Source organism: Protopterus annectens, chromosome 2.part0, assembly GCF_019279795.1.
Source record: "Protopterus annectens isolate FY-2018-M chromosome 2.part0, PAN1.0, whole genome shotgun sequence".
Classification (NCBI taxonomy): domain Eukaryota; kingdom Metazoa; phylum Chordata; order Ceratodontiformes; family Protopteridae; genus Protopterus; species Protopterus annectens.
The window spans coordinates 952089627-952106314 of NC_056728.1; the positions used below are offsets into that span (position 1 = coordinate 952089627).

The window sequence follows — 16688 nt, forward strand, 5'->3', positions numbered from 1 at the left end:
TAGATATGAGCACTTGAGTAAATTTATTTATAGCATTGAAAAAGCCCATGTAAAATGTAATCTGTCTATGCTTCTCACATTCCATTTATTAATACCAATATCTAAGATGAGGGAAAGAATGCTTTCTAAAATTTTTGCAAAAAAAAATACTTTTGTGGACTCTCCATTCCCTCTTCCCTGGTGAGCCCTAGTGAAACCAAACAAATTGGACAGGTATGGGGGGAGGGTATACAGCAAATGATAGTGGAAGGACACCAGGACAAAACCAATGTATAACAGCAGGAGAAGGCCAATGTATAACAGCTACAGGGAAACAGAAGAAGTTATTTTACATTTTTACTGGGGGCATGTTGGTCTACTTCCAAGTTTAATAATGTTATGATTTTTTTCTCCCTGTTTCTTAGGATTGTCCACCAGAAGTAGGTGATTTTCGGGCCCAGCAGTGCTCTGCACACAATGATGTCAGGTTCCATGGAATGCTTTACGAATGGCTTCCAGTTTACAATGATCCAGAAAATCCTTGCTCACTCAAGTGCCAGGCTACTGGGACATCTCTTGTTGTTGAGCTAGCACCAAAAGTACTGGATGGAACACGATGCTACACGGAGTCACTGGACATGTGCATCAGTGGAGCATGCCAAGTAAGTTGTGAATGGCCTCAGTGGAAGTAATGCTAATGTAAATATGCAGGTCCTCCCACCTTCAAAGGGCACCTTAGTCATTTGCATTTAGATGGGGGTCTGATTAATACCTTTATCTGTTACACCTTCAGTTTACACTTGTGCTCAGAATAACAATCTGTTTTAATCCAGTCCTTTAGTGCTCTAACTTCATCTGACAAATTTTGTGATGACAGAAATTGGTTCATACTTTTCTTTGGATCAAAATGTTACTTTTTCAGCATATAAACTAGTCTTTGTGCACATCAAGGTCTACAATTTACATGTATTTGCTGTAAGGATTCACTCAAAGCCCCTTTGGTTTATTTATGTGCTATATTGAGTCAAACTATATACAGGTAGAGATTGTCCCTAGGATTAATTAATGCCTACACTGTGTACACCATGCTGAGTGAGCAGGAAACGCAAGCATAACTCACACCTTCCTGTTCCTAATTTTAGATTTCCTACTGGTTTTCTTTTCAGTCTTAAATATTGAGGAGGATTCATAAAGGTTAGAACAAAGGTTAGACTACATGTATGCTTAGTGTAATCTTCGAGTGACTAGAAAGCACAAAAATGTGGTAGAGATGTTCTTGTATACAGATCATGCACACTTAGTGTACATTTAGTGTACACAGCGTAGATGAAAATGAATCTGACCCTCTAAGATTCAGACTCAACTTTATGTGATGTAATCTACTCACAGCTTCTTTTCATAGCTATTTAACTATACCACTTACTGATTTTCAGGCAGCAAGTCACCCTTTATCTCTGCTTCCAGACTTGGGAGTCTGCTCCCCTTATAAATATGAAGGCAAGGGAAAATATCTGTTGTATTATCACATACTTAATCTGAGATGGATAACTGAACTCTTTCAGTTAATTTAATTACAGAAGCATTTAAATCTCATGTACCACAGTAGTTTGTCCAAACTTTTTTGTTCTTCTTACAGGTTCTTGTTTTCTTAATGAGAACTAAGTTGTAAAACAAAATAATCTGAAAGGGATATAATTTGCATGGATTCGGCACTAGACACTGCTGTAATGCCTATAATTCTTATATTCTGCTACTGCAAGAGATGCTCATGGTTAAAACAATGAAGTGGTAACTTGTGACAAATACTTTCCTCTGGAATGTATTGCTCATCTTATATGTGACAAGACAGAGTTGTAGAATAGTTTGGTCTGCAGGACTTTGCTTCCATTGTGAGATAACATGTTCCACTGCATAGACTGATGCAGCAATTGTTTTTTTACATCCACAGCACATGAAGAGTAGAATGATGATGCAAAAGTAATAAATATGAATTACGATGTTTACGGTTACTGTCCAGTGCTGTGATCCTCTGTCATTTAGATAACATGCTCAACATGGGTAAGTTAGTGCCCTGTTTAATATATGAATGATACTAAACACTGGTCCACTTCCAGAATGGCAACAGTAGGATACACTGACATCTCAAATCAGTGTGCTTAAAAAAGAATCACAAACTGCAATTAGTGAAGACTAACAGTTGATTGACTGGCTTAATCCCTTCGTAGGCCAGAAAGCCATAGTTTGCTATAGCTGCCAAAAGAGAAGAGCTGAAATGTGGTGCAGTTAGTACATATGTGTCACCCAGCATTTATCTTTGGTGTGTGCTGAAGGTGTCCTGTCGTGTTTATGTGCATCAATGTTTGGATCCAGGAAAACATATGCTTATGCAGGAAGTACTTTATGGATTTTCTAAACCGATGCACATCCAAAAAAAGCTCTGTTTGCATACTTTTCAACCTCTTGCAAAAGAAATCTGGATGAAGCAAAAATAATAGAGGGATACATTTTATAGCTTGCTGTTTTAAGCATAGAATGCTGCTAGGAAAAAAAGGGTTAGTATGCATTTTCAGAAGGATATGAGGTCTGAAACTCAAATGACTATCATTATATTGTGAATTCAATCCTTAGTGATATGCCAGAAATCCACAAATTGTGTGAGGAACAGACCAAACATATGTTATAAAACTGTGGAGAGTTGAGAGGTATGTCTGTTAGCCAGCTGTGCTATTATACTGGAATTAGTTTTGTTGTTTTCAGTTTACATTACTTGTTCTTGTCTATGTCTTGGTATTTCTCTATATTTCATTTTGTGCGTAATTTTCTGTTAAATATTGTATGACACATGCCTTTCTCAGAACTTCTCCAAAGTTATACCTAGTTTATTACAGCAGTTGTATACACTAATGCTTTTTTCTTTACTCTCTGGTGTAGGTGATGCAGATTATCTATTTATTTATTTAATTTTGTTGTGCCTATAGGTACCAGTAGGCCTATTGTTTTCTGGGATGTCTGAAGGATGCACTGATTTATTTATTTATTATTTACTGGGGAGAGGGTCATATAGGATTCTGATCCCAATGGATCTTTTCCAGATGCAACCCGGGTGATAAAACGAGAAGAAAATAGCATTTATTATTTTAAAGTAAATAGATCTGTCAAAGAAGACAAACCGCTTATAGAAAAATGTTAATTAGAATTACAGTTTTACAAATACTAAGAACAGCATTACTGATATGGCATTTACAATAAAGAAGAAGGTGTTGGGGATAGAATATTTGGGACACATAGATACTGAAGGAAAAAAAATAAGAGAAAGGAGAAGTTTATGCAAGAACAGTTGATGATAAAATGACAAAAAAGAGTGATAAGATAATTTGGTTAATTTTAGCTATGTGAAGAACTAAAGGTATTCTTTGGATGTGTTTTAAGTTACTTACAAAACATTCCTTGGGCTTATGTCAGGCAATTCATAAATTAGCAGTTATAACTTTCAGATTTGGTGAGAATTTTTTTAGGGTTGCTCTATATTCAGAGTAAAAGCTGATTTTTTTCAATAAACATCTTAATTAAATTATCACGTATGAGATAGGCAATCTTATATTTGTATAAATGAAAAACAAACATGACGCCATGCATTGAAACCGATCTGTGAATCAGACTGTCTGCCATTAAAGTCGAGTACGCACCACTGCTTCATTTGCTTTATTTCTTAGTGATGGAGTTTTGTGGCATTGTTGATTTATCTCCAAGCAGTCTGGAGTGCTTTTTTAGGCAATGCCAGTCTTCTAAAGAATCTAATTTAAGAACAAACTTATTCTGCATGGTGCTAGGAGCCTTAGCACGCACACAGATGCATGCAAACAAATAAAACATTCTCTCAGAAGCACTCACTACTTAGAAAACATTGACATATGCATTGTCATGCAGACCTGGTTCAAAACAAAATGAGAGCACTCCTTCAACACAGGGCTTCGATGTGTAACACTCTTCCAGGCCTTCCACATTGAATGAAGGCACTAAAGGTATCAGTGTCTCAGTACTCTTCAAAAACATGTCCCCTTCAGACTCGTTAGACAAGGTAATGACTTAGAACTCCTCAGTCTCTTACTTACTGTTAACGAACCCCCTTATCATCTTAGCTGATAGTAAAGAATGTCACATGCTCTGACCCAGAAGACACAGCCAGTTTACAACAAACACATTTAGTCTAGGTTTGACAGAATCTAATACTACTAAAAACATTCTGGGATTATTTTGCCGCTATTACCAAATAGGCTAGGGAAAGGGCTGTGGACTTCCAATCTTATACCACCATGTGTTTTTCTTACAGTTTTCTAATTCATTACTGCCTGATCTAGCAGTTCTTAATTTCTGAACAGTAAATCCGGTACATCTTGAAGAGTGGATCTGGATTTGGATTCTTTTTATAAATAGTTATACATATTACACAAAATGCATGACTGAGTAAAGACATATGATTTGAAGCACAGTGAAACTGTAGGCTGTTAACACTATTTGCCTGTAAGATTTATGTCATCCAGTATGTTCAAAAGCAATTGCTATACAAGAATTAGATCACTAAGATTTATTCACAAGCTCTGCATTTGTTTCCTATAATAGTTACTGGGGATTCACAAGCAATCAATAAAATTAAAAGGGAACAACACAAGGGGCAGACAGTCAGCAATAAAAGTGTACCAGTTTATTTTGATGTGAAGCTTGCCAAACAGCTGCTTGTGCTGCAGTAAAGTACAAATCACTACCCAGCAATTATGTACAGGATATGAAAAAACGAGGACAGTACCATCTAAAAAAGTGTTAGACAGAGTCAGTGCAAAGTGAACAACAATGTTAGGATAAATCCACTCTTACTGAAGTTACAGATTCAACAAGCAGCACACTTTACAGTTCTGCAATACTTATTACTGACTGTGTCTGCTGAGTAATGGTTCCTCTTGCATTGGATGATTTCAGTGAGGTTAGATTTCCATTTTGTCTTTAGAAATCCGTAACTGATGACGTAAGATTGCTAGTGCAGCCAAGCAAATAATGAAAATATCCTTGAGTTCTGTAAACCAGTCTCAGCTTAAGAAAAAACGTGACTGCATTGCTAAAAAGATCAAAGTACAAATACTTAATTCACTAAGATTGTGGGCACAGATGCACATACAGATGTTTCAACAGCTGCAAACAGAGAAACTGAGTGCCCTGACTTTCCCAGAAAAGAAAGTAAAGCTCATTAAGTGTATTATAAAAAGTTTATATATCTGAATATATATAGTCTGAATGCAGTAAAAAAGTAACATTTAGTTTTGCAAGTAAATGTTAGCTCGGTGGCACACATGCCCTGCAGCTGAAATTTGTAACGCATGAAAAATAAATAGTTTATTGTTCAAAAATTAATACATACAGCTGGCTTTGCAAGACACAAAATGGTCTAGTAGTGTTTGGAGAAAGAAAGTGTTTCAAGAGCTGGATACTTACAATATTTACAGGAAATATCTCTCACTTGTGAATGAAATCATCATGGTATGTGGTCTATTTGTCAAGTAAATGTATCTTACCACTGGCACATCCACATCTTCATGATATTCCCCTTCAGTGCAGGTGGCCTGGCATCAGGACCTGCCCACAACTGTCAATACCTGCTAAAATGGCTATCTAACCTCTGTAAATATGCACAGGTTTTTGACTGCAGCCACTCACAACATTTCCCCAGGCATTCTCCTTAAAGAGTTAGTTAATAATCTTTATATGTATACAACATCACCTTATAGTACAAACACCTCACAGTTCTATTCAACATTCATTACAAATACACAGAAAGTAAGCAATTTTTCCCAGTATTAGGCACTTGTACAAAAATGGTCTTTCTGTCATCTAAAAATATCTTCCTTAACTCTGTGTTATGTTACAATATATAATGGTTGCTGGAGATATACAGGCGATCAATGAAATTAAAAGGCAAACAACACAGGTGTTCTCCTGTCATACCTTTAAATACCAAGCTGATTTATTTAAGCACAAATTGTGTACATGCAGATTAAAATTTTTTTTGAGTACCTTAATATCTCCATTAGATGCTATGTGGAATCTGTAGATGAACAGCTTACATCACAAATTGTATATTCTAGTTTAATTAAATGAAGTTTAGTTCTGAAAAAGTCCCTATAGTGTGCAGGATGAAAGTTGTAAGCTCATCTGGATAGTTATATTTACTTTTACTGACTTAAATCAAATTGGTTGCTCCATTATTTGGTTCTCGATACATGCTTCCTGGTTGCTATTTATGTGCATTTCCTGGCTTGCTGTGGTTCTTGGTTTCACTTAATTGCATTCTTGCTGCCTTTTGATGCTGTGTTTGAGTATCAGTATTTTTGGCAGACACTATGGAAGCTGGCAATGGCAGTCAGTCCCTATTTTCAGGAAAGGAGACAGTATGGAATGAACCAGAACAAACTGTGACAGCATTACAGAAGTGGCAAGGTTAACCAGAGAATTGATGAGACTTATTCAACTGCTTTCCCAAACTTTGGTCAACAAATGTGTACACATTAATGATGGGCTGTCAAATGTGCATGAGTTAGTATACAAAGATATCTTTGACCACAGAGGAATGTTCACCGGTTAAATTGAATTGCGTGAGAAATGACTGCCATAACATTGTATCGGAAGATTTAATTGTTTGACCAAAAATCGCTGCCCGTAAAACAACTTATGATTTAAGTTAACAGATGGGGCAGCATACTTCTAACAGTGAATCCCCTCTTTATTTTAATTTGATAAACAGATGGGGCAGCATACTTCTAACAGTGAACAAACGGCTACAACTTGTGATTTAAGTGAACAGATGGGGCAGCATACTTCTAACAGTGAACAAACAGCTACAACTTGTGATTTAAGTGAACAGATGGGGCAGCATACTTTTAACAGTGATCAAACAGCTACAACTTGTGATTTAAGTGAACAGATGGAGCAGCATAGTTCTAACAGTGAACAAACAGCTACAACTTGTGATTTAAGTGAACAGATGGGGCAGCATACTTCTAACAGTGACCAAACAGCTACAACTTGTGATTTAAATGAACAGATGGGGCAGCATACTTCTAGCAGTGACCAAACAGCTACAACTTGTGATTTAAATGAACAGATGGGGCAGCATACTTCTAGCAGTGAACAAACAGCTACAACTTGTGAATTAAGTGAACAGATGCGACAGCATACTTTTAACAGTGAACAAACAGCTACAACTTGTGATTTAAGTGAACAGATGGGGCAGCATACTTCTAACAGTGACCAAACAGCTACAACTTGTGATTTAAATGAACAGATGGGGCAGCATACAGCATACTTTTAACAGTGAACAAACAGCTACAACTTGTGATTTAAGTGAACAGATTGGGCAGCATACTTCTAACAGAGAACAAACAGCTACTGTTGATGCCATTGATATTTATCGTTGTAATGACAACTTAAGGAGAGATGATACTGTAACCATGGGTATGAATTTAATTTTAAAAACTAGTTGGCAAAGACATTTTCTGTATCTGTTTACTGGACAATAATGATTTTACTGAAACTTTATCTGCATGTGCATTTCCAAATTTGAAATTAAGTTATGTAAACTTAGGAGCTTACAGTTAAATAAGTTTTACCTCTTTGAGTGTTTAAAAACAAAAAAGGTACTAAAGGGGCTAGACATTGTAAATTCCCCAACAGTACCAGTGATGAATCCCCTCTTTATTTTAATTTGATAAACCTGTCTGATAAGCAAAGACTTGAATTGATTGAATTATTAATTAAGCGCAATGGGGTATTTGGTTTTGAATTGATGAATGAAGTAGAGGTATTAAATGCTAAAATTAAGATTTATTATTTTCTGTACAAGGATGACCATGATCAAGTATTTACAAAGGTAAATCGATACTGTACTATAGTTAAAGACAGAAAATGCAAACAGCTACTCAGGGACAAAGACAGTATCGGTCATGTTCAGCCTATCCACTACCACAGGGAAATAGCAATGGTAATAGCCCAAAGCAAACAGGGTCTAAGAACAAGCGGCATATCGAGGGTGATTTGCAGGAGGGTTGTCATAATGAAGCTTCTGTGCTAACACAAGAGTTTGAAGAAGCATTTGATATTAATAATCCTTTAGAATTTCCCTTCTTTAGAAGATCCAAAAGAATTGCCAACTAAAGCCATGAGTTTGAGGATTTTCAGAATTTTTCCAGCTTGGAAAGGCAACCAAATGTGCATCATCAAAAATGAATTCAACAAGTGGGGGGGGCAGAGAGAGAAAGAGAGACAAAATGGACTTAGATGATGCAATTGATATTTTCATCCCTCCAGAGGGGGAATTGTGTTATTTTGATTTGTAGGGACTTCAGAAACTGCAATTGCAGTACAAAAGTAAGATGGAGGTGATGGTAATTTTTTTCCCTTTTGGAAAAAGGATTCACATTTGTCTCTTCAGAAACATTTGATTTGGCTGATTCCCTGTTAGAGTTAAAGTTGCTCATAAGAAAATTCAATTTGGCACTACAGTTCAAGGATAAACCACACAAACACTGCACAAATGAAATGTTAAAAAAGAAAAGTACTTTTATACCTGTCCTAAATCTCATTGTTCAAGCCTTTGAAAAGGATCGTGAAAATAATTTGTACAACATAGTTTTGAAGCATTGTTTCTTTCAGCTTTTCCCGATTAGGGGTCGCCGCAGCGGAACTCCGGTCCGCTAATGATTGGCAGTAGATTTTTTACGTGCAGAGTTTGCCAGCCCTGAAGCACAACCTTCAACGAAGGTACGCCCATTCACGCATGTCTCCACATAGAAGACACTCTAGCTGAGAATCGAATGGCACAACGTCTTGCTGTGAGGCGATAGCGCTACCGCAGCACCACCACCGCAGTTGATAAGTATATATTTTTTAACATGATTAAAGAGAACAGACTCCTCTTAAACACCCTTTGGATAATGAAACCTGACAAGAGTGGGGGCATTCCAATATATGATACCATTGATTGTGTATCTTTAATGTTTATCATTTTGCAAAACAATGAAGTGTATTTGGAGACCTCCATAAATGAAATTAATATGGCTTACAGGGGAATTGACTTGTATCTAGATGATTGTTTATTACAAGGTTCAAGCCCAACCTGTTTGTTTAATTTTTTATTTAATTCCACATCTGTTATTCCAGAAATTTTCAGAATTCCCAAGGTACATAAGAATATATCAAAAACACCATTTAGACTGATAGTGGCAGCCCAGGGGTCCAACACACACCCTTTAAGTGTATGTGTAGACAGGATTTTAAAACTTATTTTGGGGTATTTTCCCCACATTTTGAAGGACTTCTGGGATTCTTTAAAGTAGATTCAAACCTCATGTCTGGGATAAAAATATCAGATTTTTAACTATTGATGTAGTGATTTGATTTAGTGATAATACCCAGGGATACAGGATTGGAATTTTTTTAACAAGGTCCTTATTGCATGTGAATTTTTAACTGACAGACAAGTCCAGTTAGTTTTGGACTTTATGGATATAATATTGAGGGTGAACTATAGAAGCAAGTTAAGTGAGTTGCTCTGAGTTCAGCATTCTCTGCTATATTTGCTATCCTAGTAATGCACACATGTGGAAGAAAAACTATCTGTTCACATCAAAATTCTTTAAATATTGCAAATGTATGCATGTGTTTTGCATGACATTTTTATTTTATGGAATAGAACAGAGGAATGCATCCCATTATTTTTGGAATGTTTGGAAAAATACTGGATTTTTTACATTCACCTATGTTCATTATTTTTATCAAATTAATTATCTCAGTATGACAACAATAAAAACAGAATCAAGATTTATGCCAACTATCTATAGAAAGCCAAACTTTTCAAATATGTATCTTCATTATACAAGCTGCCCCCAACACAGCTTTAAAAAAAGCTTAATTAGGGGGCAGTTTTTAAAGTTGGCCATTATGATATCTGAAAAGCATTTACTATTAAAGGAGTTCAGGATATTAGAAAATATGTTTGTGGACAGAGGTTATATAAAATATGGTTAAGGAAATCAGTGATATTATATTTAAAGGGTGGGGTGGTTGTCACCAACCACTGGTAGGTAAAGAACGAGTTACAGATGAGAACAACAGAAGAGGTATGGGTAAAAGGGTCAAAATTGGTTATGAACTAATAATGATTTTAACAAAGACTTTAAGAAAGCCCTAGTAGTACAATTTGAAGTCAGCTAAGGTAAAAGACACAATTAGGAAAAAAAATGGAGCATTTTTACTATTAGTGAAGATGTAAAAAGTTGTTGGGGGAAGCCATATTTTGTACATAAAAAAGTGGACAATATTAAAAAGGTATTAAAAAGAGCAAATACAAGGGGTGCCCCAAGTCAGGGAGAAAGGACACAAGAAAATGTGGTTTGTGTAATCAATATCAATTTATTCTTGAACAAGAAGAACTACATCTTGAAAAAGGCATTAATTCTTAAAAACACCAAAAATTTGTCAATTGTAATACAATGAGTATTGTATATACTACTAGTATGGATCTTGAACTTCTTTTTATATTGGAAAGACAGAGATATTGTTTAAGAAGCGTATATATAAACATTATTACGACAACATGAGAAGACATGCTAAGAATGCATTAAATAGACACAAGAGGTCTTGTAAGGCATATAAAATATGTTATTGTGCTATTTCAGAAAAAATAAATGTGAATCCTTGGGTGGTTCTTGGCAGAACATGATTGAGTACAAAGAATTATATTGGGAATTAAAACTGAGAGCTAGCCATCCCCCATGACTAAATGACTATATATCCTTTTTACCTGTTTTAAAACTGACAGCAGCAGAATTGTAAATAAATAGAATTTTTAATCCATTTTTATGGGTTGTGGTTGGCATTTATATATTTAACTTTGTTTTTTGTCAAATATTTTTATGAAACAATTTTTTAAATATTTATAGTGTATTTGAATGAATGTAAATGTTTTGTAAATATTGACATTTAATATTTCATACATAAATTGTTATTGAAATTCAGATTAAATATTGGCAATGTCACTTTAAATGGATTGGGATAGAGTTTATCATGTGACTCCAATTACATCATGAGTTGTATATATTCTAGTTTAATTAAATAAAAAGTTTAGTTCTGAACAGTTCCTTATATTGAGTAGGGTGAACGCTATAAGCTCAACTGGATGTTTATTTTTACCTACTTAAATAAAATTAGTTGCTCCATTATTTGGGTCTCTTTATGTGCTTAATGGTTGCCATTTATGTGCATTTCTTGTCTTGTAGTTCTCAATTTTAATTTAACGCACAGTTACTGCCTTTTGGAGCTGTATAAAATTAAAAACTTGGCTATTACAACATATGTAAAGAAAGAATATATACTGGTATTGTTACTTTGTAACCTTTAAGAAAGAATTTGTCCCCTCAGTCCTCCAGTATTTTTTTATCTTTAATCACTTTATAGAATAAGGTATATAAAAACTAGGTAAGAACCATATGTCTGTCACAGTCCACATTCCACATTCATCTTCATGATTTTCCAACCTCTTTATCACTGCCAGACATGCAGTGCCTATACTCCAAATATTTCTCCGTTCTGATCTTCTACCCATTCATTAACAGACACTTGACTGCATCACTTATTTCATCAGCAGCAACTGAGGAACTGTATGCCCCTGACACAACCTTCATAATTAATACCTGCATCTGAACGACATATGCACATGCTGCTGTGCATGGTCATTTGCATGCAGTTCAGAGAATCAATGCAGTTTGTCATGTGGCTATTGTTGCATTTCAGGATTCTTCAGTAAGTCACTGCATACTCTTTAAAGTGGTGACCTTTTATGATTGCAAGCTTCTAATTCTTCATTGGGTGCTTCCTCTTAGGTTATGAAGGAACTTTGAATGTATCTCAGTCATCAGGACATTAGTTTTCTGTGAAGACTCACTTGAACTGCATCTGTCATAGAATAAATTAGAACCCACAGTTCTTTTAGTTATACCATACTCTTAAGATGCATCCTTCCTCTCAAGCCCCTTAACTACTATATAACTTAACTTTGGCAGCAGAGAAGATACTTTCCAATTTCAAACATGATGCCATAATTCTTTTGCCTAATGTTTCCTCACCTTCAATTGTCAGAGACTACAGTACTTGCTAGTAATTGTGTTTTAACTAAAATACCTGAAAAACGTTTCTATGGACAAATTTTTTCTAAAATATAACCTCTTAATGGTGGAATAACATATATATATATATATATATATATATATATATATATATATTTTTTTGCAGTAACTGTATTGCTGTGACTGCTAATGTTACATTAGCTGTATACATATATTCCAATATGGAGAATGGCTTATTATCTGGAGACATTTTTATAGATTTAAAAAATGCTTTTGAAACTGTCAACCATGCTCTCTTACTGGATAAAATGAATGAGTATGGCATTTCAACCAACATTAACATTTGATTTAAAAGCTGTCTACCTGATAGGACATTCATGTTTGCAAAATATGAATGCTGTTCATCTACTAATTTCCTCACTCATGGATCCCATAAGGCAATGCATTAGGACCACTTGACTTTTCTCTTTATATAAATTGTCTACATTGGGACTTACTACATTTACATTTTAGCACATATACAGATGGTATTGTCCTCACTAAAGCTCATAAGTCATCACAACAACTTTAATTTTCCCTACAAAATGACTTTGAAATGAGTTGATCTTGGTGCAGTAAATTGGGTATAACCACAAAGACTTCCTCTGTCTGTAGCCTTTGGCACTACAAAAAAGACAGGCCAACATACAACCTATTTGTTCTTTTGATCCCAGATGTACTGAGTTGCACCTCCTACTAAGGAATAAAGATATATAGTTTTATTATTAGATAACGCTCTATCCTTTCTAAACCACAGAGAACTACTAACTGTGATAGTTTTGCAGCATCTCACACTAGAAACAATTCAGGCAATTGCCATAAAAGTATTAATGTTAAGACTGTAACATGTTTTCCCCAGCATTGCTTTTCTTTCTAAGCAACCTAGAACCATATTACAAAAAACTAAATAGCAATCTTAGGTTCATTTTTCTAGTTAGTAACTCTCAGAACCACTGCACCTCAAGAAAAGAGATGAATAGGTAACATGTAGTAGTCAGGCTGCTTTGCACATGATACTTTAACCTTTACATTTCTTAACAACATATACTGATCTGCTTCCATCTGCTATCAAACTGATAAAGGGTTCCTCTAATAGACTACATGGACCACATTATAAGGTTGGGAAAAATCTTCCAACAAGCTAGCCACTGGTTCTTGGAACTGTCTCATCTTAAGATCTGCGCTATAGATAATCTTTCACTTTGTAAGAAGAAATGAAAATTAAAATCTGGGAAAGGCAACTGCTTTTAAAGATGCAGGGTAATAAAACATATCTAATGTGAAAGTTCCAGCATATATCAGTATGGTGTGGTTTATGTCTTTGCTGAATTATATTTAAAATTATTGAATTGCCATATTTTAACAGATTTGGTAGGGAAAGGGCATGCTCTTTTATAAATACTGCATTCACAAACTCTTAAGTTTCCAAGTAACTATTTGTCATTTTCTCTTCAGTATCATGTTTTTATTTACCTATATTGTGAATATTATTGTCTTTGTCATGAATGTTTGTTAACTTTTTCATTCTTGTAATGTGTTCCAGGTTGTTGCTAAAGAGCTCTTAAATGCAGTATGTTGACTTGGTTAACAAGAAAAAACAATACAGCAATAAATAAATGAATAGGTAGATAAATGGTCTGCTATGTGCACGGCATATTTCATGTATGTTCTTCATATTGTTTTCTTGTTTGACTGCAGTGTATTTTTTAAAGTTCTTTCTAACAGAGAGGTAAAAAAATAACAAATCTATGTTTCCTGGTGCTTCACAGGAATTGAGCAAACCAAATTACCTGTGAATTCTGAAAGGGGGGGGTGGAAAGGAAAGCATTTCTAGATGTTCTTGAGAAATCTCACTTGAACCTCCTCTGTAATAAAATAGACTGCTATATGAGAAAGACATATTTCTTGGTTTGTGGCCCTTGTATTATTGTATCATTTGATTGTAGTCTGTATTTATTACAGTATGATATTTAAAGTTCTTTTCTCTTGCATGTTAAAAGCTTTGTTTGAAGAAAAAAGGTGTGTCTTTTTGTAAATGCTAAGATTTCAAAGAGATTAATTACCCATTAAATGTGGGGGAAAGTAAGTAACTTCATGTGAAATACCTCATGTACTTCCTGAGAAAGTGCACTTTAACTGACATCGACATAGACTTTGACTGCTGGCTTTAAAAGAACATTTTCTTTGATTGTTTATGTCATATTTTTTATACTGCAGCCTTTTTATAGTAGTATGTTGCATGCTAAAGGTTGTGTTTGGAAAAGAAAGAAATAATGTGTCTTGGGAAGTTACATAGGCAGGTGAATAAGAAAACATTTCACTTTTTCCTAAGAAAGCTCACTTGAGATGCCTCTGGCAGAGAAGAAAATGATGTCTTTTTTATTCTTTACTTTATTGTTTGATTGCAGTGCCCATTTTATTGCTGTGTGTTATTTAAAAGCTGCTCCAGTTGCACATGTGACAAGACTTCAGCTAGCAGCTCCGACACTTGATAGTGCAGGAAGGGTGTATAGGTGGCCTATCCTGCAGGAATGGGAATGGAAGAGCTGGAGAGACACACACAAACATACACACACACACTGCCACTTTCCCTCAGAGTTGTTGCAGCCATAAAAAAGAATGTCATAATGGAGATGTTAGGCTCATCAAGCCTGTCATTGAATAGAAGTTCTCATTCTGAGTGTACCAAAGTGGTATTCACAAGGGGAGGTCATTGTGAGCTACCTGAGTGAAGGAACAAATGGGTATTGGCTCATCATATTACTGTATAATTGGCATGCATGATGGCAGTTATCACCTTACAAAAACAATAAAGCTGTGCCTTCTGTTGTTATTTTTTTCTCATATTGTTTTCTTCTTTTATAGCAGTTTGAATATTTATTGTATTGTGTTATTTAACTCCATTAAACTTGCATACTAAAAAAGTTCTGGTTAAGAGGTAAAATGAAGCTGTATGTCTTTATGAGTAACAGGAATTAAAAGAGGATGAATACCCATAAACTCTGGGAGGAACTAGAGGCTAGTATTTCATTTAAGAGGAACAGAAAACATACCTGAGATTGTTCGCTTGAACTCTCCCTTCCATACATTATACTGCTATCTGAAAAAGGATTTTTTTTTTCCATTTGATTGTGAGGTGTGTTTTTATTGCAGTGTCTTTTGGCTTTTCCCGGTTAGGGGTTGCCACAGCGGAACTCCGGTCCACTAATGATTGGCAGTAGATTTTTATGTACTGGCTTGATTTTATGTACTGGCTTGCCGGGCCTAATGCACAACCTTTAACGAAGGAACGCCCATTCACACATGTCGCTACACAGAAGACGCTCTAACTGAGAATCAAATGGGCAACATCTAACTGTGAGGCGACAACACTACTGCAGCACCACCACCGCACTGTATTACCAAAAGTCCTTTTTCCTTGCATATTAAAAGTTTTGGTTAAGAGAGAAATACAACTGTCTCTCTTGATAAGTCATATAATGTATAATGTTGGCTTTATCACTTTCATTAAATGCAAGAGGACCGAGTTGAGCAGGTTTCTATGCCATGCTGTTGATTCCAGGAATGTACAGTACCTTCTGAGGCTTAAACAATTTCAGCCATATTCTATTGTATACTTATTTTGTTTTATTTTACATTTGTTTACTGGGGTTGCAATTTGGTCACAACTGGCCATTTGCAGGTACTGCCTGTGTTAAATTTACAATGAAGAAAAAAGTGGAAAAGAGAAGGCAGTAAGCTGAAGTGTTTATAGTGGTTATATAGTAGTAAATGAAATTTGTGTGAACAGTACATTTGCTTATTTATTTATTTAAATTTGTTGACCGGGAGTGTCCGACTGGACGTAGGTCCATTTTCAGCGGAGGCCCGGGTAGAAAAGTTCCACAGTTAAAATAAACAGACAGTATTTACATTGGATTACATAGTGATTAACAATTTACATAGCAATTACTTACAACATATTTACAGATGAAGAACATAGTACATCAGTAGACAACTAGAATCTTTATCTGTGAAGTGCATACCAAACATTAACAAATGTTACAAGAAGAAGAAGTTTGTGCTGTATAATAAGTACTGGCTTATGAGCATCTGAGCTTGCTATAATCAAGGTAGTTAGTGGAGTGGAAAGAAAGGTAGTGGTTGAATGGGGTGGATGATATGAGAGTGGGAGTTGCAAGGGAATAGCCAGCATGTTTTTAGTTGCGCTTTTAGTAAAGTTTAGTAAAGTAAGTTACATGCCAAATAGAGTTCAGGAAGAGAAGTAAAATTTAACTGAAGGCATTAATTGAGCAATTAATGGAATGTCCAGGGAATGCTAACTCTTAAAATGTCTACTGTATGACAATAGCAAAAGAAATGTTATAATGGTTTGTTTTCTTGCAGCGACTTTGACTGTACTTATCTCACTTTTAAATGTTATGTTTAATAAAGATATCAAAAAAATAGTAGAAAATTTATATAACAAAAAATGTACACAGGCAATTAATTGATGAATGAACA

General features: G+C 35.2%; 1 protein-coding gene across 1 annotated transcript in view; it reads left to right on the top strand.

Annotated features, from left to right (window-relative positions):
• The window catches only part of ADAMTSL1 (ADAMTS like 1), a 4128157-nt gene that overhangs the window by 1162144 nt on the left and 2949325 nt on the right, over nucleotides 1–16688 (top strand). The window contains exon 4 of the mRNA XM_044061207.1: nucleotides 405–641. Within this exon, the coding sequence (XP_043917142.1) occupies nucleotides 405–641 (237 nt within the window). The remainder of the gene's footprint in view (nucleotides 1–404; nucleotides 642–16688) is intronic.